Source organism: Mustela putorius, unplaced genomic scaffold, assembly GCF_011764305.1.
Source record: "Mustela putorius furo isolate JIRA1106 unplaced genomic scaffold, ASM1176430v1.1 tig00000868_pilon_pilon_pilon, whole genome shotgun sequence".
Classification (NCBI taxonomy): domain Eukaryota; kingdom Metazoa; phylum Chordata; class Mammalia; order Carnivora; family Mustelidae; genus Mustela; species Mustela putorius.
The window spans coordinates 7,408,649-7,431,204 of record NW_025421502.1 but is presented as its reverse complement, the minus strand read 5'-3'; the positions used below and the strand labels follow the sequence as shown (position 1 = coordinate 7,431,204).

At 42.2% G+C, this 22,556-nt stretch overlaps 1 protein-coding gene across 2 annotated transcripts; it reads left to right on the top strand.

Annotated features, from left to right (window-relative positions):
- The first annotated feature begins 598 nt into the window (after positions 1–598).
- LOC101691931 (cytochrome P450 2U1) lies at positions 599–22,556 on the top strand. Of its 2 annotated transcripts, XM_004748113.3 has the most exons (5): positions 601–1,210; positions 14,795–15,430; positions 17,260–17,421; positions 18,925–19,092; positions 20,238–22,556. In XM_004748113.3, the coding sequence occupies exons 1-5, from the start codon at positions 721–723 to the stop codon at positions 20,414–20,416; spliced, it is 1,635 nt and encodes a 544-aa protein (XP_004748170.1). In that variant the 5' UTR covers positions 601–720; the 3' UTR covers positions 20,417–22,556. The 2 variants fall into 2 exon arrangements, with proteins under 2 accessions (XP_044941498.1, XP_004748170.1); XM_045085563.1 differs by lacking the exon at positions 18,925–19,092 and having other exon boundaries at positions 599–1,210.

Here is a 22,556-nt window from a genome sequence, read left to right as displayed (position 1 = left end):
CGCTGCTTTACCCAGGCTACGTGTTTAAATAAACGCTGAGCTTTCGCTCTCCGCACAAAGTTCTGCCAGAGGCAAGTTCTGAGAGCTTTACTCCCCCACGTCCCCACCCCGCCCATCCTTCCCGCAACGTTAGCTGTCTGCACCGGCAAATTCTGCACTTTGCTTTCCCATAGTCCTCCTGTCTCTGAAGGGAGGAAACGGCCTCTTCTTTCCGAGTCCTGCTTCAGATAAACCCAGTCTTTTTTTGCTACCGAGGGGGGCGGGGACCCTTAGGGTAGAGGCGCTGGTGTTGAGGCTGAGTCATGTCAGCGGCCTGTTCAAGCACCGTTCATGCACTCAAATGACACATGGGTAACACGAGGAAACCCAACAGCCAATCGGGACGCAAGCATCTTTGTGTCAAGGGCAGTAACTGCCCTGCCCGACCCGGAGAAGCAGCCCGACAGGACTTTGGGGTCAAACTTTCGGATCGCGCGCCCCGCCTCCCAGAGGACCGCTTATACCACGCTGCGAGCGCGTCCCCGTTTCTGCTCGGGCGTAGCTGATTGGAGGCGGGCGGTGCGCGCGGCCAATCCGGGGCGCCCTCCGCCGCCCTTCTCCCCGCCCCGCGCCCCGCGGAGCCGTCAGCTGTGGGCGCCCGGGGAGCTGGCGCCGCAGTCAGCTTTCGGTCTCCAAGGGTCCGCCCGAGGAAGCCAAGGCTGCGGACCCCGGCGCCCGGCCATGGCCTCCCCCGGGCTGCCGCAGCCCCCCGCCGAGGGCTCGCCCTGGCCTCTGCGCCTGCTGCCCGCGCCTCCCGGGCTGCTGCGGCTGGACCCCACCGGCGGCGCGCTCTGGCTGCTCAGCCTCGCGGCGCTGCTCGGCTGGAGCTGGCTGTGGCGGCACCGGGCGCGGGGCATCCCTCCCGGGCCCACGCCCTGGCCCGTGGTGGGCAACTTCGGCTTCGTGCTGCTGCCTCCGTTCCTCCGACGGAAAAGCTGGCTGCACCGCCGGGCGAGGGCCGCAGGGATGGAGCCCTCGGCGCTGAGCCCGCAGTTGCTCCTGGCCGACCTGGCCCGAGTCTACGGCAACGTCTTCAGCTTCTTCATCGGCCACTACCTGGTGGTGGTCCTCAGCGACTTCCACAGTGTGCGCGAGGCGCTGGTGCAGCAGGCCGAGATCTTTAGCGACCGCCCGCGGGTGCCCCTGGTCTCCCTCGTAACCAAGGAGAAGGGTGAGCTGGAGCCGTGGGGGTCGCGGGCAGCGTGAATGCGCGATGCGGCGCCTCCGGCCCCCTTTCCGGCAGCCGCACCGAGCCCACCCGCACCCAGCCCCGAAGTGGCAGGGAGCGGCGTCGCGTCCCGTTAACGGTGCCCTTAAGATCGTGCTGAGCTGCTGGATGGGTGACTCGACCATAGTCGGAGATCGGAAGTAGGAAACCCACCGGAAAGTTAAGGAAGGGTAATGGGGACAGGGGTGGGAGTGGGAGGGATGTGTAAAAGCCAGGTTCTACCTTTCCAGGGATGTTCTGTCCTTCCCAGAGCAAGGCCTCATTCTCAAGGTTGTGTGTCCCCAGGGGGAAACCTTGGCCATGTTAGAAGGAGGCAGGGATATTCTTTACAGCTTCTGAGTTCTGAATGAGAGCTTAAGAAGGTATTTTCCATAAGATAAAAGGTCCAGGAAACATGTTAGGAGCCTATTGGCAAACCTCTTTTACTGGGTTTGTAGCTTCTGCTGTCTGCTTCTGGAAATCCAAGTTGGGCAGATTTGAATGTTGGGAAACATATTACCTACTGCAATAAAAGATCACATTTACCCTTTCCCTAACTCCATCACCCCACCCCTTTGTTTATCAGTCTTACCCTTTCTCTAACTGGCTGCTATAGATCCCAGACTTTTTTTTTTTTTTTTTTTTTTTTTTTTTTGGTCTGAGTCAGATGTTAATTTAATTGCTTTTCATCAGTCAGGTGTTACATTTAAATGTCTTTCCCTCCAGAAATTTTTTCTCACTTCCTATCCGGGTTAAGCTCCCTTTTGGAACCAATTTCTGTGCACAACTGCTTTAACTTTACCGCACTTAACAAAACTGGGGCTGCATAATTTTGTAACTGGATGTAAGTCTTCACCACTAGATTGACATCTAGGAGAATGTGGAATGTGGCATAAAGAGATCCAGGCTTTTTTGAATCTGATTAAGCCAGAGTTCTGCCTCAGGATTTTAAATGAATAGAAATGATGATCATAATGTTTTAAATATCCCACTGAAAAACAAATGTCACCGTTCATAATTCACCAACTCCGTGCCTTCACACATCATTGCTGCTTCTACCTAGAATTTTCTTTCCATTTCATGGCTGCCTGGAGAACTCCTCTTTGCCCCCCCCCCTTTTTTTTTTAACTTATTTATTTGATAGACAGAGACCACAAGCAGGCAGAGAGGCAGGCAGGAGGAAGCAGGCTCACCGCTGAGCAGAGAGCCTGATCCTAGGACCCCGAGATCATAACCCGAGCTGAAGGCAGAGGCTTTAACCCACTGAGCCACCCAGGCGCCCCTCTCCCTTTTTATTAAAAAAATTTGTGGTGAGATCATATAACATAAAATTTGCCATCTTAATCGTTTTTAAGTTCAGTGACACTAAGTCATTGACATTGTTGTGAAACCATTACAACTATCTGCAGAACACTTTTCATCTTGGAAAACTGAAACATCATACCCATTAAACAAGTATTTAACAACTTCCTCCTTGGGACACATGGCTGGCTCAGTTGGTGGTGCATTCAGCTGTGATCTTGGGGCCATGAGTTCAAGCCCCACATTGGGGATAGAGATTACTCAAAATTAAACAAAAAACAAACAAACAAAAACCCTTCCTTCTTCTCTCTAGCCTCTGGCAACCACTGTTCTGTTCTAGGTACTTGATATAAGTGGTATCATACATTATTTGTCCTTTTGTGGTTGACGTTTTTCACTTAGCATCATGTTTTAAGGTTCTTCTCTATTGTAGCTTGTGCAAGAATTGCCTTTTTTTTTTTTTTTGAGGGTTTTTTTTTGGGGGTGTTTTTTTTTTTTTTTGGTTAATTTATTTGAGTGAGAGAGAGCTTGAGGGGGGAGAAGGTCAGAGGGAGAAGCAGACTCCCCATGGAGCTGGGAGCCTGATGCAGGACTGGACCCCAGGACTCCAGGATCCTGACCTGAGCTGAAGGTAGTAGCTTAACCAACTGAGCTACCCAGGTGCCCAATTACCTTCCTTTTTAAGTCTGAATACCATTCCATTGAATTTCTAGAACTCATTTTGTTTAGCCTTTTGTCCCCTGATGCCACTTGGGTACTTCTGCCTTTTAGCGACTATGAAAAATGCTGCTGGGAACATGGCACACATCCATTCAAGTCCTTCTCCATTTCATTCTTTTGGTAGAAACCCAGAAATAGAATTGCTTGATCATATGGCAATTCTATATTTAAGTTTTTGAGTACTGTCCTACTATTTTCCATGGCAGCTGCGCCATTTTACATTCCCTGGAGGCAATGAACCAGGTTCTAGTCTGTCCACATCCTCACCCACACTTGTTATTTTCCATTTTTTGCATACCTGCTTGAAAGTCACCTCTTTGAGAATGTGTTCGCTGACATACTTCTCCAGTCCACCAAAGAGAGGTGAGCTACCCTTTCTCCATGGTTCCACTGTTTTATTTTAAAACCTGCTCCTCTTCCACCCCGGCCAGTCAGTCAGCATATCTCATCCCTTCCTCCTGCAGACACAATTCTACATCCATCCACTTGTTTCCTTTTCCATTGTCAGCACCCTCAGTCAGTACCATCATTTTTCATCTGACGCTTGAAGGTTTTTAACTAGCCTGCTTGCTTCCACTCTTGTTTTTTTAATCCACACAGCAGCCAAAAGGATCTCTTTTTAAAAACCATAAACCAGGGGCGCCTGGGTGACTCAGTGGATTAAAGCCTCTGCTTTCAAAGGATCTCTTTTTAAAAACCATAAACCAGGGGCGCCTGAGTAACTCAGTGGATTAAAGCCTCTGCTTTCAAAGGATCTCTTTTTAAAAACCATAAACCAGGGGCGCCTGGGTGACTCAGTGGATTAAAGCCTCTGCTTTCAAAGGATCTCTTTTTAAAAACCATAAACCAGGGGCGTCTGGGTGACTCAGTGGATTAAAGCCTCTGCTCAGGTCATGATCCCAGGGTCCTGGGATCGAGCCCCGCATCGGGACTCTCTGCTCAGCAGGGAGCCTGCTTCCTCCCCTCTCTCTGCCTGCCTCTCTGCCTACTTGTGATCTCTCTCTGCCAAATAAATAAATAGAATCTTTAAAAACAAAACAAACAAAAAAAACCCCATGAATCAAACTTGCCTCCAGCTCCATCCTTGACCTATTGTGCCCCAAACAACTTGGTCCCTGCCTGCCTTTCTGACTTTAGCTCTTTTGATTCTGCCTTTACTTGTACATTTCTACCTGTTCTAGAAAAATTAGGCAGATTTCTGCCAAGCTCGTGACTGTTCCAGTCTGCTGTGTTTGTTTTCCTTGGACGTGGAATAACTTTTCACTTTGATCGACTCCTTATTTTCTCTCAGGCTAGTTGTCACCTTTCAGTCCTGTTTTAGACACTGCCCAATATCACAACTTATTTTATCTTGTTCATATTTCAGTCACTGAACACCGTGAAAATATTTAGGTTACTAACAAGCCCCACCTACCAATGGGATAGAAACTCTGTGAGGGCAAAGATTTGGTTTGTCTTGTGAACCACTCTTTCCCCCACTTAATTGGTACAAGTAGGTAATCAAGAAATGAGTAGCTATGTGCATATAAGCATCTGTTGATACATTTACCACATTATAATTTTTTTTGCATGTCTGATGCACTTACTACATTATATTGTAATTTTTTTTTTTGCATGTCTGTCTTTTCCTCTGGATTTTTTTTTTTAAGATATGAGTTAGATTTCCTTCTTTGAGGTCCTTGGTGGGTTTATGGTTTGCTGAAAATCTGTAAGAAACAGTTTCTAAGTATTAGTTGGGTCACAACTTATTATTAGATCCTTTATGTAGGAAGAGACTGGGAATCTGGGGTAACTTGGTGTTTCAACATCTCAAAATATTCATTCCTGCAAGAGACAGGATTTTTTAGGTGATACTGCTCTGGTATTCTAATGGATGTGTGTTGGATCATGGGCTGTAAACTGAGAAAAACACTGTGGCTGGTGTAGGTGATGGACAAGAGAAGGTGAAGGAAGAACCATAGTCACAAAGGAAGTACTTGTGGCATTAACCTAGAGTAGAGAACAGATAATCTGAATAGGAAAATGGAGATAGGTGAGGAATGTTTTTAATGCAACTTTTTCAACGGTGAAGAATAAAAGGGGAGAATGTGAGTTTATTTCAAGATGTCCCTCAGAGGCGGAAGGACCAGACAAATTCTGAGCAGACTTTATAGATCAAGAAAAGGATAGACTGACGTTATCAGCCTGAAGAGAGAAGCCATGAGAGCTAAAGGCTGAGCTACTTGGCTACCTTTGGCTACTGTTTCCAATGGTAGAATTATAAAATGTGAAGTTGCCTAGGAAAGAGATGTGTAGAGAATAGGAGAAAGAGAAACAGTATTAGGAATTAGAGGTTAATAAATTATTGATTACAATATATTTTTGGAGAATGTTGCTGCTAAAGTTGCAAGACTAGCAGAGAAGTGAATGTTTCATAAACAGTGATATGTGCAGGTAGGCATGAGATAGTTGACAGCACGTTGCCAAAAAGTTCTAGAATGTGGGAGGTTGTTTATTTTGTTTATTATATTTGAATTTTTCAAAATATCATGCTTAGACAAGTTGATCTTCTTTTAAGCCCATGAAGACTATAGTAAGCTAAATATGCCATAGAGATATTTCACATTAGCCATGGCCATCATATTCTTTAATCTATATAATTGTTTTTCTGAGCGGGAATAGGAAATAAAGTTACAAAGTTAGAACCAAGGCTACCAAGAGTGCTTTACTCTAAACGTGGTCTATTTCTTCTCAAAGGTTTTGCACATCACATTTTTATTACAAAATATTTCAAATATGAAGTTCAGAGAGCAATATAAGTTCATTTATTTACCACTCAGATTTGCTTCAGATTCATAAACAATACAGAGCTTCATTTGGTATTTTTTTTTAAACTTACATGTGTTATTTATTTGTTTGTTTGAGAGAGTTCACGCAAGATTGGGGAGTGGGGGCTGGGAGGGAAAGATGGAAGAATCTTAACCTGTCTCCACAACCAGCATGGAGCCCCGTGTGGGGGCTTGATCTCACAACCCTGAGATCATGACCTGAGCTGAAATCAGGAGTCAGATGCTTAACTGACTGAGCCACCCAGGTGCCTTGAAATTACCTTTCTACTTCCAGTTTTTGTTAGCTGATTTATTTCCTTGTTGATAGAAATTAGATCCTTTCTAATTTTAAAAGATTGCTAGAGGCTTTGAACAAGAGCAAAAGCAAGCTGTAGAGCCATAAAAATGGAAAGTAAGGAAATTTGGAAGAAGTTTAAAAGTATAGACTAGTCAGTGTTGACTACTTTAAAGGGGAACATGATGCAAAAATGAAATTAGGAAATGAAAATAGAAAATGAAAGTTCAAATGAATTTAAAAATGAACGAGGAAAGCAGGATAACCAAATTTTGTAGTAAGTGCAGTAAAATAGGTATTTGAAATCATTATGTATTCATATCAAGAAGGCCTGAATTCCCACTAGGAGGAACATTTCTCTGACGCTACAGAAAGAAAGGCCGAATATAATCAGCAGATGGATAGTGCCTTCTCTGCTTCAGGAGGAAGAAAATACATGTGTGATAAATGGAAATTGCGTCAAATTTAATGTAAACTAAGTATTTTTACTTTAGTGTATGTATATTACTATAAAACATGAAACGTGGGAAAGGAAAAAAAGAATTCCTTTCCATTCTTTCCAAATAGAATTGAAAATCTCTATGATCACTGTTATTTTGAGATAACCATTATTGGCCTTTTAAAAAGTTATTTTTATTAACATATAATGTATGATTTGGCCCAGGGGCACAGGTCTGTGAATCATTTATGTATTGCCTTTGTCTTAGCCTATTTGAGCTGCTTTAACAGAGGACCAAGCTGGGTGGCTTATCGTCAGCAGAATTGATTTCTTAACAGTTCTGGAGGCTGGGAAGGGCAAGGTCAAGGCCCCAGCAGACTTGGTGTCTTGTGGGGACCTGCTTCCTAGTCCCCAGATGGCCATGTGTAACCTCACATGCTGGAAGAGGGGCAAGGGAGATCTCGGGGGCCTCCCTTACAGGGACACTGAGGGCTCCACCTTCATGATTTCAGTCTCCTCCCAAAGACCTCCCTTCAGATACCATCCCATTGGGCATTGGGATTTAGCATATGAATTTGGAGAGGGACACAACATTCAGCCTGTGGCAGCCTTCCAGTATTTTTTCTATTTGTATTTGTACATGTATTTTTTCCCTTTTTTAGAAGCGTAGAACCAATTAGCAACATATAATACATCATTAGTTTCAGGTGTAGTGTTCAGTGGTTCATCAGTGGCATGTAACACCTAGTGCTCATCACATTTTACATGTATTTTTTTTTAAAGGTTTCTTATTTATTGATTTGACAGACAAGAGATCACAAGTAGGCAGAGAGGCAGGCAGAGGGAGAGGGGGAAGTAGGCTCCCTGCTGAGCAGAGAGCCCGATGTGGGCCTTGATCCCAGGACCCTGAGATCATGACTGAGCTGAAGGCAGAGGCTTAACCCACTGAGCCACCCAGGCACCTCTTACATGTATTTTTTAAAAATGTATTTCCTTCTTTAAAATGGAGTCATATTCACATTGTTTTTGTCGCTTAAATTTTCTGAGTATATTTCCACATTATTCAGTATTCTCCTGCAAAGATCATAAGAGCTGTACACCATTCCTTTGTGAGAATGTATCACAGTCAGTTTAGCCTATCCTGTATTTGGTTTAAGTGGATTTTTGTTTCAACTTTCTACCACCTATTCCTCGGACAAGCTCTCCCCTCTGAGGACCTCTTTGTCTTCACCACCCCTTTGTACCCACTGACTGCCTTCGGAGCATGAGATGCCCTATCTTTATATGAACTCCCCTCTCTGGCCAGTGATTAGTCAAGAGATAGACCCAGATCAAAGATGACTTGATCAGAATATCTTACCTCTCTGTACCAGTGGCTCGTCTGTAGGCTGGGCACAGAACTCAAGAATTTATATTTACAGTGTAGTTCAGAAAACTCAAGACACAAAATAAACCTCGGATATCCAAATTGCTATCATCATGAAATACTGGACTAAAGCATTTGAATCTTCCTCCAGCATTTTTCAACGTCGATCTGGTCTTGTCTCTCTGGTGGGGAAAATGGGAGATTAGGAATCCCAAGATAGCTCCTGATGCTTGGAAAAGGTGGTTTGCAATAGGGAAGAAATGAAGCCACGCAGAAAGTAGTGAAAAATCGGTGCAGGGAGAAAGAGTTGTGTGGGCTTTAGTCTTCTCCGATCTGATAACGCCTAGCTTTTCCTGCTTTTGTTTCCACAGCCTAATTGGCGTTTTTGCCAAACCTACTTCAGGTTATATTTTTGTCAAACCTACTTAAGGATATATTTTTGTCATTCCCAACAAGAAGAGTCCTAATTTTTGCTTTGGAGCCATTTTTATGTTTTAGTATTATCATCCCCCTTGAAATGAAGCCCTTATATATATCCATGAATAGAGTTGCTTTTCAGGGCTAGGAGTGGAGAGGTCAGCAACTGTAGAAAGGGCCTGACTCTCTTTCAGACAGTCCTAAGAACTTAAGCCATTCTGGCTCCGAAACATGAGTGTTTTGTGAAGTTTGGAAGCTTGAGGCCATTAATTCTTTCCATATGCCACTCATCCGAGCATTCTCAGGCGTGGTCTCCTGGGTCACCTCTTTTGTCCAGGATTTCATACCTGTCAACTCTTTGTCAGATGTCCCAGTCTTCAAATATCTGCCACTTCTGAGTAGGTTCTCTCCATCTCCTTGCCTTATCTTAACCTGATTCTTTCTAAAGATAGTTTAGCCCTTCTTGTAACATCCTCTTTAACTTTTTTTTTTTTTTAAGATTTTATTTATTTATTTGGCAGAAAGAGAGAGGAGGAAGCAGGCTCCCTGCAGAGCAGAGAGCCAGATGCGGGGCTCAATCCCAGGACCCTGGGATCATGACCCGAGCCGAAGGCAGAGGCCTTAACCCACTGAGCCACCCAGGTGCCCCACATCCTCTTTAACTTTGCTCAAGTTTTTTATTTTTCTAAAATGTGCCTTCACACACACCTTTATTTACAAATGTGGCATCTGTTCACATGTCCTCTCTTCGAAGAAGTGCCAGCTTCCCTCAGCTGACGTGATGCTCTTTCCTTTGTCTACATTACAGCTTCAGTACACCTCTGACATAGAGCATCCAATCAATATATCCTAGCAGCGCAACATTCAATACAGTCCAACATAAAACATTCAATACTGGGCACTCCAACTATGCAACTTCAGCACAGTCCAACAGAAAAATTCAAGACAACACATCCCAACAGTACCACATTCAACAGCATATATTCCGACTCTGCAAATTCAGTACAATCCAACATAGAGCATTCAATACAGTATGTAATTTCAGTACAGTCTAACATACAACAGTGGATATGGATTGTTGGTTGATCTAGTTCCTCAAAAGACTAACATCTTAAAGAGAGGTATTATGTCTTTTTAATTTATATTCCTTTAGCAATTGGCACATGGGGACTCTACATAAATACTGGAAAAACTGTTAGAAAAGAGGCATTTTAATAGGTAAAATATGTTTGAATACAAATATACAGTTTGAAAGATAGTAGATGATACAGGCTGAAGACCTAATAAAAGAAAAATAGTTTCTTGAGAAATAGGACAAAGCACAGATGTCATGTGTGATATCTTAAATTAGACAGCAGTTAAAATTAGTGTCAAATCATGAAGTGAGGAAAAAGAAGGGGACCAATGTCTCCATGCTGAATCAGCAAGACTTGGCCATGGTTAATTGCAGGAAGAGTGACTAAGCTGCAGTTGCCTAGGAAATAGTTTATGGGGCTTAATTGAATCAAGGGAGAGTTTTAGTGTCAGGAATGGTTAAGACGTTTCCATTTCTTCTTTGTCTTGATAATCACACACTAAAACAGAGGGACTTTTAACAGAAGCACACACTCTGTCCATGGTGAAGTGAATCTACAATCCTGCACCACAACATTCGAAGATAAAAAGTAGACCTAGGATTCTCCAATGACTTCATAGAGTGGAGGATGACCACTCCCTAAGTGTCTACATGGAGGAGAGGAGTGTACTAGTGGAGGGTGAGACAGTTTACCCTGCAGAACCTCAGAAAGTCTCAGGAATTGGAGGTCCAGTGATTACAGGGGACAGGGATGAGCCACTGAGTTTGAAGTGCGTATAAAATACAGCTAGACCAGTTCCTTATCACCACACCCACTCCCTCAGAAAACAGAAAGTAAATGCTCTGGGCACTCTTAGGTTTTAGTGACCCCTTGGACAAGGATGTGGATTAAGTGGAGGGAGGGCAGAGAGATATGACCTTCTATCACACAAGATGAAAAGTTGCCTCTAGATAAGAGAGGACTCTTGAAGAATTTCACTTTGAGTGAAAGATTGAATTTGACAAAGAACACCTGACGAACCTGGCCACCAGCACAAGAAAACAGGGAAATGTGTCTGTCTTGGCTTGGGCCCTGGGAGAGAAAGTGTTCTCTCCTACCAACAATCCCTGCTGCAAGTACCCTGCCATTTTAGTGCAAAAGAGCCACAGACTACATGTAACTGAAGTACAGTGGCTCATTAACTGGCTGTGCTCTAGTAACATTTATTTATAAACCCTGAAATGTGAATGTAATGGGTTTCATGACATATTGGGTTTTTAAAATATTTTTTAAAGATTTTTATTTATTTATTTGACAGACAGAGATCACAAGTAGGCAGAGAGGCAGGCAGAGAGAGAGAGAAGGAAACAGGCTCCCTGCTGAGCAGAGAGCCCGACATGGGGCTCGATCTCAGGACCTTGGGACCATGACCTGAGCCGAAGGCAGAGGCTTTAACCCACTGAGCCACCCAGGCGCCCCCATGACATATTGTTTTGATTTTTTTTTTCCCAACCATTTAAAAAGCAAAATCTAATCTTTGTTGAATATATATATATATATATATATATTTTTTTTTTTTTTTTTTTTTTTTTGACCATAAAAAGAGTCACCAGGCTGGATTTGCCCTGTGGGCTGAAGTTTGCTGATTGTTAATCCAGACTGTAAATAAATGTGTTAAAAATTTGAGGGTGAGAATTCACTGTTTCTCTAAGTCAAAAAAGGGCAAGAGAAGAAAAGAAGAAGAACAGATACAGTAGGACAAAGTTCAAAATAATATATTAAAAATAAATTGGTAATTATATTAAATGTAAATGAAAAAATTGACTGGCTAAGAGATTGCTAGAATGGATATTTTTGTTAGAATGGATTTTTTTTAAACCCAAATGTAATATTAATAAATTTTTTAAAAAGATTACTTATTTATTAGAGAGAACATGCATGAGAATGTGCACAGGGGGAGGAGCAGAGGGAGAGAATCCCCAGGCAGAATCCCACTGAGTCTGGAGCCTGACCCTGCTGATCTCAGTGACCCATGAGATCACAAACTGAGCCAAAACCAAGCTGAAACTGACTGACCAACCCAGGTCCCCCCAAATGTATGCTATTTTAAAAGAGACATACCCTCTTCCCAAAAAGAGACATATCCCAAACATAAGGGTACATTAAAATTCAAAATAAATGAAAGGAAAATGTTATACTGAGATAATACTTTAAAAAGGAAAGCTGATATCTTTTTGACAACATTTACTTTACATATACTTTTGACAATATATTTTTTAAGTCAAATCATTGTTAAGAAGTAGTGAATTAAGTGGTGATAAAGGAAGCTTTTTATTAAACCAGGAATATATAATAATTTTAAACTTGCATGTACCTAAGTGTATATACATCTAAGAGAAAAGATAGATAGATAGTTATAAAGAGCTACATAGCAGAATTCTGTAGCAAAACTTGCAGAATTGCAAAGAGAAGTTGGTAAAAGTACCAGCATACCAAAATATTTTAACATTAGTATTTGAATAATTGAGAGAGCAGGAAGATAAAAATTTGCTAAGGATACAAAAGATTGGATTCCAACATTATCAGGTTTCTACTGGACATATAAAGAACCCTGTATCCAACAACTGATTTAGATAAAAATTCTTCTCAATTTTTTTGGAAATTTTATTAAAATCGATCACATACTAGGCTAAAAAGCAAGCCTCATTAGTGCCAAAAATCAGTATAAGACAAATAAATTTAGGTAGCAAAAAAAATTATAACAAAAAATTTTTAAACACGATTATAATGAAAATGCATGCAAACAATACTTGTGGACTGTAGCTTATGTGGTACTCAGAGGCAAATGTAGATTCTTAAGTTATTTATTGGGATAAAGGTCTGAAAATTAGTGAGTTAGATGACCAACCTTATGTATCTGGAAAAGAACAAAAGCATGAAAGAAAAAAAAAGGAATGTATCATTATAATTTTAGACAGATTCTTCCAGAGAGAAAGAGTATACACTGGCTCATTTCAGGAGGCCAGTATATTCAGACAAGTGTATTATGAGAGTGGAAATTTATTGGCCATGAAAAAAATATTAGGGGGGGGGCCCTGGTGGCACAGTTGGTTAAGCATCTCACTCTTGGTTGTGAGATGGAGCTTTGCATTGGGCTCCACACTGGGCTGGAATCTGCTTTGGATTCTCTCTCCCTCTCCCTCTGCTACTACTACTCTTGATCTCTAAAATAAATAAATAAATCTTAAAAATATATTAGGAAATCAAATCCAAAATTAAAACCAAAATAAAACTGTAACCAAAATTGGATTTATTCTTGTACTGCAAGCAGCTTCAATTATCAGAAAGAAGGCAGTTTTCACATCTGTAAATTAAATGCAATTCCAGTGAAAATCCCCAAAGTTTTTTTTAATAGAACTTGAAAAAACAAACTGACTTCAAAGTTTTATAAAAGAGTGAAGAGCCAAGAATAATAATAATTTAAAAAATAGTTTTGAAAGAAAACAAGAAGGGGGGTTTCCTATTAGATGTTAAGACTTACTATGAAGTCTTATTTGTATCTTAAAAAAGTAACAGTGGTTAAGACAATGTACATTAAGCACTTCATATCATAACTTGGCAAGTCTTCTGTACATCGAAGATATACATATTTTATGACTCATCAATCTACTCTTGGCAATGTCTTCAAAATTCTGAGGAAGTAGAAGAGGTAGAATATGTTTTTTTAAAAATCTTAGAAATTTGCCTCCCAGGCATTTTTGCTTTAGCAAAATCAGGGAAAGAAACAAGAAAGAGGAAGAAGTAGAATCTGGGAAATAGGTCCAACACAGGAGAGTCTAAGAAAAGTCCTAAATAATGCCACACAGAAGTTACCAGACACCTGAACAGAAGATCTGGGAAGGCAGCTGCTGTGGATTTGAGCAGATATGTGGCAGAGTCCAAGGAGAAAAGCTGAGTTGATAGATTGTCTGATTTGTTTGACCACACGGATGTCTATTTTGAAGGGCATTTTATGGAGGTGTTCAAGACTGTGAGATTTAACCACAGAGAAGGGTCTATATTTACAACATCCCAGTGCCGGGCACATAGTCAGCATTCAGAAATATTTGTTAAATACGTGAAGCATGTCTTCAAAAGTGCCAGAAATGATGTCAATTAAAAATGGGAAAGGAGAGGGGCACTTGGGTGGCTCAGTCATTAAGCGTCTCTCCTCAGCTCAGTCAGGATCCCAGGGTCCTGGGATCGAGCCCCACATCAGGCTGTCTGCTCAGTGGGAGGCCTCCTTCTCCCTCTCATACTCCTGCTTGTGCTCCCTCTCTCCCTGTCTCTTTCTGTCATAAATAAATAATCTTTTTTTTAACAAAAATGGGAAAGGAGAACCAGCTGGAACAATAAAGGGCCCATGGAAAATAAGAGGGTGAAATAGGTGATGAGAAACGAATATTTGAAAACAATTTGACACAACATCTTGGAACGACTCTGTTGGGCTTTGGTGGTGGGACATGTATAACGTAAGTGAGGATCAAATAAGGTAGAGTTGTGGAGACCTTGAATTCAGAGGTTTTTAAATTAGGGCTATTGCCAGCAACAGACATTTTAGAGTACCTGCCAGCTATTCGGATCCAAACTGATAGCCGGGGTTTATAATCCAGTTGGGCTGTTGATTTTTTCAGTTAATATTTAACAAGCTCCTCCTATATCCCCAAAATGATGCCAGAAACTGGGATCTTAATGGTCGGCACAATCCAATAATGGCCCTGCCTCATTCTATTCAGAATGCTGAGAATATGGGAATATCCAGCCTGAAGCACTTTTTAAGCCTGGATTTACTCTTAATGAAGCCTAAGATTTGGAAATTTATGCCAACTCTGGAAATTGAAATTCTTTGCTTTTCATTTCACCGGGAGTTCCTACCTATCATAATAAGCTTTATTGGATATGATTTTTCTTATTAGGAACATGTACTGTAATTAGGAACATGAACTGTAATTCAGTTTTGCTAATCATTCTTCTTGGTGGTGATCTCTCCCTGTGCCTGAATTTTGCACACGGGACTTGACAAACACAGGTCACGCCTCATCGTAGGCCCTGCTCGGTAGGATCAGGCACTGTTCTCTCTCACCTTCTTTCTCGCTGTCCTTTTGTAGGGATAGTGTTCGCACATTACGGCCCGGTGTGGAGACAACAGAGGAAGTTCTCGCATTCAACTCTTCGTCATTTTGGCTTGGGAAAGCTGAGCTTGGAGCCCAGGATTATTGAAGAGTTTCAGTATGTGAGAGAGGAAATGCAGAAGCACGGGGAAGACCCCTTCGACCCTTTCCCCATTGTCAACAATGCTGTCTCTAACATCATTTGCTCCCTGTGCTTTGGCCAGCGCTTTGACTACACCAATAGCGAGTTTAAGGAGATGCTCAGTCTCATGTCGCGAGCGCTAGAGGTCTGTCTGAACACCCAGCTCCTCCTGGTCAACATCTGCTCCTGGCTCTATTATCTTCCCTTCGGACCATTTAAGGAATTAAGACAAATTGAAAAGGCTATTACCACTTTCCTTAAAAAAATCATCAAAGACCATCGAGAGTCTCTGGATGTAGAGAACCCTCAGGACTTTATAGACATGTACCTTCTCCATGTGGAGGAGGAGAGAAAAAATAACAGCAACAGTAGCTTTAATGAAGATTACTTATTTTATATCATTGGTGATCTCTTCATTGCTGGGACTGATACCACAACTAACTCCTTGCTTTGGTGCCTTCTGTATATGTCACTGAACCCCGACGTTCAAGGTAATTAACCTGTACCTGTACCTCCTTCATTCAAGCAAAGCCAGAGTATTTAAATCGGTGTCAGCAGCTTGGGCAATCCTGTAGCTCCTGGCACTGAGCAGTGTCTTCAGGCTGGTAAACAAAGTGGAAATACTCGAATCCCATAGGGAGTTGGGAAGGTGTTAACAGTGCAGCTCCCAAGTTTCTAGACAGTGGGGCTAACATCCTTTCTTCTTGCCCCTGCTTTAAATCTCTAAGTCTGGTTGGGTGTGAAATGTATGCTAGTGGAAGACTTAGAAAAGAAGGACCATCCAGGGCTAACGGGTGTTACAGTGATTATCTGAACCAGTCATCTTGTTCTGGAAATGGGGACCAGGGACCCAGAGAAGCTATGGGACTTTCTCAAGATCACAGAACTATTTTGACCACATCGATACTGATAGGTAGAGTCTGGAAGTTCACAGTGGAAGACCAACAAGAAGGACAGTGTATTGCTTTTCTGTCGTCCTATAACAAATCAGCACAAACTTAGTGATTTAAATGAACATGAATTTGTTATCTTAAAGGTCTGTGTCTCACTGAGCTAACATTAAAATGTTGGTGGGGCAGCATTCCTTCCTGGAGGTTCTGGAGAAGGTTCCATTTCCAACTGCCTTGGCTCCTGGCTCCCTTCCTCCATCTTCAAAGCCAGACATGTTACCACTCTTCTGAGCATTTCCTTTTACTCAGATCTCCCTCTGACACTAAACTGGGAAAAGTTCTTCGGTTTTAAAACCCATGTAATTAGTGCACACCCAGAAAATCCAGGATCATCTGCCCATCTCAAGGCCCTTAATCAAATCACACCTGCAAGGTCTCTTTTTTGCCACATAAAAAGTATCATTTTCCTAGGTTCTGGGGGGTTGGGGTGTAGACATCGCTGTGGGGCCATCTTCTGTTTATTATGAATAAGATCATGCTTACTTCATTAGTTAACAAGTAAACAAACAAACAAACTTGTTAACAAGTTAAAAGTACCAAATTATCCCCAAATTTGGCAGCTTGAAACAACCACCATGTACTATCTCTCATAGTTTCTGGGGGTCAGGAATCCAAGGGCATCTTCACCCAGGTGATCTGGCTTAGGATTTTTTGTGAAGTTGTTGTCGAGAGGTTGGCCGGAGCTGCAGCCATCTGCAGGCCTGACTGGGACCGATGGGTCCACTTCTAAGACAGCGTGTCCACTTGACTGTTGGCTGCAGGCCTTACCATTTGGGACTTTCCAGTAAGGCTGCCTGACTTGGCAGCTGCCTTCCCTCAAAAAAGAGCAAGTCCTGAGAGAGGAGCCACCATGTCTTTTATAAGCTAAGCTCAGAACTGACCCACCATCCCTTTTCCTTCCTTCTGTGCGTCACACAGACCACTGTAGTACAAGGTGGGAGAGGATGGTAGGAGAGGACCGTACAAGGATGTGAAACCGAGAGCAGGGATCCCTGGGGCCCACGCTGGGCTACCTCATGTGTCACATAAAACCTGAGAGTCCGCTCACTATTCATATGAGGGAATGATTGAGAGGTCTCCCTAATTCCAGAATGCTTTCTCCTTTACCCATCTATCTGTCCTGCTAGCCACTTTTCAAAGTTGCAAGGTGGTCCCTGGTCCCTGGGACCAGCTGCCTCTACTTGGAATGTGTGACCAATGCTTCCCTCCCCAAGGCTGAGTCAGGTCTGACCTGCCCGCTTAGCAGTTGTGGGTATGATGTGATGACAAGTATGCATAGGATGGCAGTCTCAGTTCTCCTAGCTTATCTTCTGGATTATTATTTGTTATTGTTTAATTTTGTTTTGTTTCGTTTTTCGTTTTTATAATAGAAAAGGTTCAGGAAGAAATTGAAAGGGTCATTGGTGCTGACAGAGTCCCTTCCCTCACTGACAAGGCCCAAATGCCCTACACGGAAGCCACCATCATGGAGGTGCAGAGGCTGACGGTGGTGGTGCCCCTCGCCATTCCTCACATGACCTCAGAGAAAACAGGCAAGTCTATGATCCCTCTCCTTTGAGTGCCCTTGAGGGAAGCCCAGGCTTTTAATCCAAAGGAGTTGAAGTGATGGTGTGTGGACCATTCTGAGGGTTGAACATCATGTCGTGGATAAGCAAAGGTTACCCAGCTTACCGGGGAGAGCTCTGGCCTTCAGCTGTTGGTTATTCAGGTCCTGGTGGTCCTGGTGGTCCTGTCCAGCTTGTCTTACAAACAGCTCTCCAGAGGTCAGGGCACACACACTTACGCTGTCAAGCACGTTCTGCTGCCATCTAAGATGGCTGTATGGGCAGGAAAAACAAGTTAACACAGGCCCCTCTCAGTCTTCTTGGAGGATCAGAAAAGCTACCTATATGTGAAATTAAGGATTTTAACTGGGAATTATCCTACTTTACCTTTTATGGTTCTACAACCGAAGCACAAATAGTAAAGACTTAGAAGAGCCCTTCTGATTCTAAGGGCACCTGTTTCAACTTCTCACCTACACTGAAATGGGTCCAGTTTGTCATGTCGCTGACACATAAGGACCCAGACTCTATGTAAACTCCCTCATAAGAAGGAACTTACCTCCTCTGGAGATAGACCATGATGTGAAATATATATATATATTAAATATGTATATTTAATATATATATATAATATAGTCATATTATATATAATATAGTTATATTATATATATAATATAGTCATAAGGCAGTTGTAGGAGTCAATACCTTATAAATGACATTGGATCACTTCATGTTTTCAAATTGATACACTGGGTGTGCATATGAACTTGTCAGCTGCTAATAGCCTGCATTGACTTCCCTGTACAGCTAACCCTTGGACAATACAGTGTCAACTTCATGGGTCCACTTATACACAGACTTTTCTCAATAAAAATATTGGAAAATTTTTTGGAGATTTGTAATGATTTGAAAAAATTCACAGGATGAACTATGTAGCCTAGAAATATCGAAGAAATTAAGAAAAAGGTATATCATGAATGCATAAACCATATATGTAGATATAATTTATCATTTACTACCTTAAAATATAGCTGACTCTTGAACAGCATGAGTTTGAACCATGTGGGTCCTCTTACATGCAAATATTTTACCCTGCAGTATTGTAAATATATTTTCTCTTATGATTTTTTTTTTTAGTATAAAATTTGTAATTCTTTGGAAAGTTTATCTGGAATGCCCTATGATTTCTGTTTCAGTGATTTCTATTATTTGTAATGTTTTTCTGGTTTGCTTTGATTTAATTCATTAACTCAACATCTGTTAGAGCAACTCCTATGCCTTACCTTGATCTAGGTCCTGGGAGCATGTGGTGAGGATGCCAGTTGTTAAGGTCTGGCCCCTACCCTCCAGCACCTCAGTGTTTAGTCTCCACAAGTAAAGTAGCTAGGTATGTAAGTGGATTTTTTTTTTCCAGATAGTGATATTTAGGGAGAACTATTAGTAAGAACGTGTTGAATGACATTGGGTTTTTTTTTTGTTGTTTTTTTTTAGTGCTCCAAGGATATACCATTCCTAAAGGCACAGTGATATTACCCAACTTGTGGTCAGTGCACAGAGACCCAGCCATTTGGGAGAAACCAGATGATTTCTACCCTAATCGATTTCTGGATGATCAAGGACAACTCATTAAAAGAGAAACATTTATTCCTTTTGGAATAGGTCAGTTCAACTTTTATTTCTTAATGGCATAATTAAAGAGGTAGAACTAAAAGAATCTTGTGTCATTTCATGATATTCTTTTAAAAATAATTCTTTCTTGGGGAGCCTGTGTGGCTCAGTTGGTTAAGCTTTCAACTCTTGATTTCAGCTCAGGTCATGATCTCAGGGCTATAAGATGGAGCCACACATTGGGCTTGAGCTCAGTCAGCAGAGAGTCTGCTTGAGATTGTCTCTCCCTCTCCCCCCACTCATGCTCTCTCTCTCTTTAAAATAAATAAGTAAAATATTTAAAAATATTTCTTTTCTAAGATTTTATTTATTTGACAGAGAGACAGTGAGAGAGGAAACACAAGCAGGGGGACTAGGAGAGGGAGAAGCAGACTTCCCACTGAGCAGGGAGCCCAACACAGGGCTCAATCCCAGGACCTCAGGATCATGACCTGAGCTGAGGGCAGATGCCTAATGATTGAGCCACTCAGGTGCCCCCAAAATATTTCTTTCTTAGCAAACAAATGTAAGAGAAGAGGTAAATAACCACGATAGTACAGCCCTACTATATTCATCTCAGATTTTAAAAACAAAATGAAAGCAATTGGCATTAAATCCTTAAATATGACTAAAAATCTCCCTTTCTGAGCTGTCTCAATGATTGAGTCCCAAGAAACTATTGGTGTTAAGAGCATCTCGTTACCTTCTGCTGGACTAGTGGCTGAGAGGCTAGGTTCTGGAATCTCACCAGTCCCTCTTTTAGACACCTGGATGGGCACATGCAGGATTCTGTCTATAAAAGAGGAATGCTCCAGAGAGTCTCTTCTGACTCATTCTCTCTTTAATCTTCCGGGTAAGAGCAAAGGAAAGAGATAAAGTAGGTCTGAAGGAGACAGAGTAGCCTGGATCTGTCTCTAGTTCCCATCTAGAATGAGGATAAGTTTTCATGAGCAGGAATTAAAATGTGAACTAAGTACATAAAAATTCTGAGCAGCATATTCTCTGGGAAGCCATGAGGAATATGTGGCCATTTTATTTTCAAACTCTCTTTATCTGCATATAAAACACTTAATTGAGATATATAAAAATTGCTCTTCTTGAGATAGGAAGAGCGGGGGTATTCTAATCCCAGCTTTTTCTTCTGATCTCATTTTTAGGGAAGCGGGTATGTATGGGAGAACAACTGGCAAAGATGGAACTGTTTCTGATGTTCGTGAGCCTAATGCAGAGTTTCACCTTCGCTTTACCCAAGGATTCTAAGAAACCCATTCTGACTGGAAGATATGGTCTAACTCTAGCCCCACACCCATTTAATGTTATTGTTTCAAAGAGATAAAGAACTTGCCCAGGAAGAGAATGTAAATACATTTCCTCCTCAACCGATTCTTCCTTCTGCAGTTGACAATAGACCCAGCAGTGCAGTGGCCTCTGGTCAGACTTGGACGAGAAGGAGACCAGAACGTGGGTAGAGCTTGCATCATCTTGGACCATCCCTCAGCAGGGTGCTTCTGTCACTTTAGTAACACACGTCTGTGACTTAGGGGATGGGGACCCAGGTGCTGGGTCGGGCAGCAGGAGATCCATATTTGTTCCCCCATGGCTTCCACCAGTGAACATTCCTCCCCATCACTCAGTGCCTCAATCACTCATGCATCCAATGAGGTTAAGAAAACGTGCCTTCTCTCCCTCCTCAGCACTAAGGAAGGTCAAATGCCACGTGTCTTTCCCAACATCACCAAAACTCTTGTTAAGTACAGAAGAACAAATTCAGAAGCCGAAGGAAGACCCTCCATCTTCAGACCTGTGACAATACGGAAGCAGGGTTCCAACTTGAATACTTTGCCAGAGAAGGATGTGGGTTTCGGTCATGATGAGTTAGAGCTTTTCTCCCCACAGATCCTATGTCAGTCCTGGGAGAGGGGAGGCTTGTTTTGTTACTGTTGTTTTTTTGTTTGTGATTTAGTTTTTTACATTTTGTAGATGTACTCGAGTGCCCTTGTCGGGTATGGAGAGGAAGGGCTGTTTGGATGTGTATGTCTGCCTTCTGTTTCAACTACTGGCGAAAGAGATGGCTTCACAGTGCTGAGTTGCTCTCTGCTGAGTTGCTTGAGGGGCTATAGCTCTACCTTTCCACCTGAGCCCTGAATAGTGAGCTTGGGAATTCTGATTCTGGGATTCCTTGGGGAAGGATACAGACTGCCAAATATGCCTTTCTTGTTCTCCCTTCCACGAGGCTTTGTCGGTCTCACCTTAGTACTTCTCAGAGACACAGAGGCATTCTGAATCTGGTTAATAGAACTGCATCACTCCTTCATAAGGATGGTCCCTCCAGAAGAATGGTTCTCAAAAAAGGCACTGAGCCCTTTCGGGGGTACTTGGAAATGTGTAAGGTGTCATGTGAAAGGCTATTGGCCTTTCCCACCTTGCGGCCAGGATGCTAAGGTTCTGAGCAGACCTGAACCAGGAGGAATAATCCTGCCTCCTCTGCCAGTATTTCCCCAGCGAGGGAATGCTTCAAAGAATGGCCAGCGCACTCCTGGATTCTCCCATAGCCCCTCCTGACAGAGAAGTAACCACTATCCTAAGACGCTCACCCACAGTTTGGAGCGTTCCCTTGGCACCACACTTGGGACTTTCCTTGTAGGCCTGCATAATTCTTATAGAAACTCTAGTAAGAAGACATTATTTTGTAGCTGATAGAGCCAAGCATCAGCCAAGTGAAGGTACCTAGTTAGAAGGTCCCGCTGTTCATTTCAGACCTACGAGTCCTTGTGACTGGAGAGTTCTGTCCAAACCACTACTCCTTACTGCTGCCTCCTGAGCCATGGGAGTCTGCTTGGTGTTTTCAGTGCAGATGGATGAAGTCCAGGCAAATCTCTAGGTGCCTTGAGGACTTTTGTTAACTAAAAAACAACAACAACAACAACAACAGCAAAACACAACAAAACAAATAAACAGATTGTCCAGGAATTGTGAGCAAATGGAGCGATTGTGGTCTAGATTTGTGATGAGATGATGCTTGTGTGGTTACACTGTATCTTGAGCAGGACAGTTTTTTCCTGGAATTTTATATGCGTTTGAATTGCACTAATAATTTGGCATTAGCAAGTTCATTACTCCTTAATTTATACATAAATTTTCAACATTCCTAACCAAGCAGTTTGTAGCTTACTTGGGGGGTGGGGGAAACCTGTTCCGTGAGATTTTGTTGAAATCAGATGTTCCTTAAACTTTTAAATACAGTGCCTCAGACTGTAGCACTTTAAAAACATCTTACATGGTAAGTCACTGAAAGGACTGTTAACGCTTTCCTTGTATATGTTGGCATTTTATGGTTTTGTACCTTTCGATTTATTAGATGTATAAAAATAATAGTAATTTGTTTTATATATCTTCCAAATACCTAGTTTTTAATCCTCATCTTTAACATAATTTTTGGTGCTTTCATTAAACTTTCAGTTTTAACTGAAATAGTA

Excerpts from the sequence above, each read along its gene's own strand:
- LOC101691931 (XM_004748113.3), top strand. The coding sequence starts at position 721 with ATGGCCTCCCCCGGGCTGCCGCAGCCCCCCGCCGAGGGCTCGCCCTGG. Across the intron at positions 15,431-17,259 it reads ACTGAACCCCGACGTTCAAG|AAAAGGTTCAGGAAGAAATT; the intron begins GTAATTAACCTG and ends TTTTTATAATAG. Across the intron at positions 17,422-18,924 it reads CATGACCTCAGAGAAAACAG|TGCTCCAAGGATATACCATT; the intron begins GCAAGTCTATGA and ends GTTTTTTTTTAG.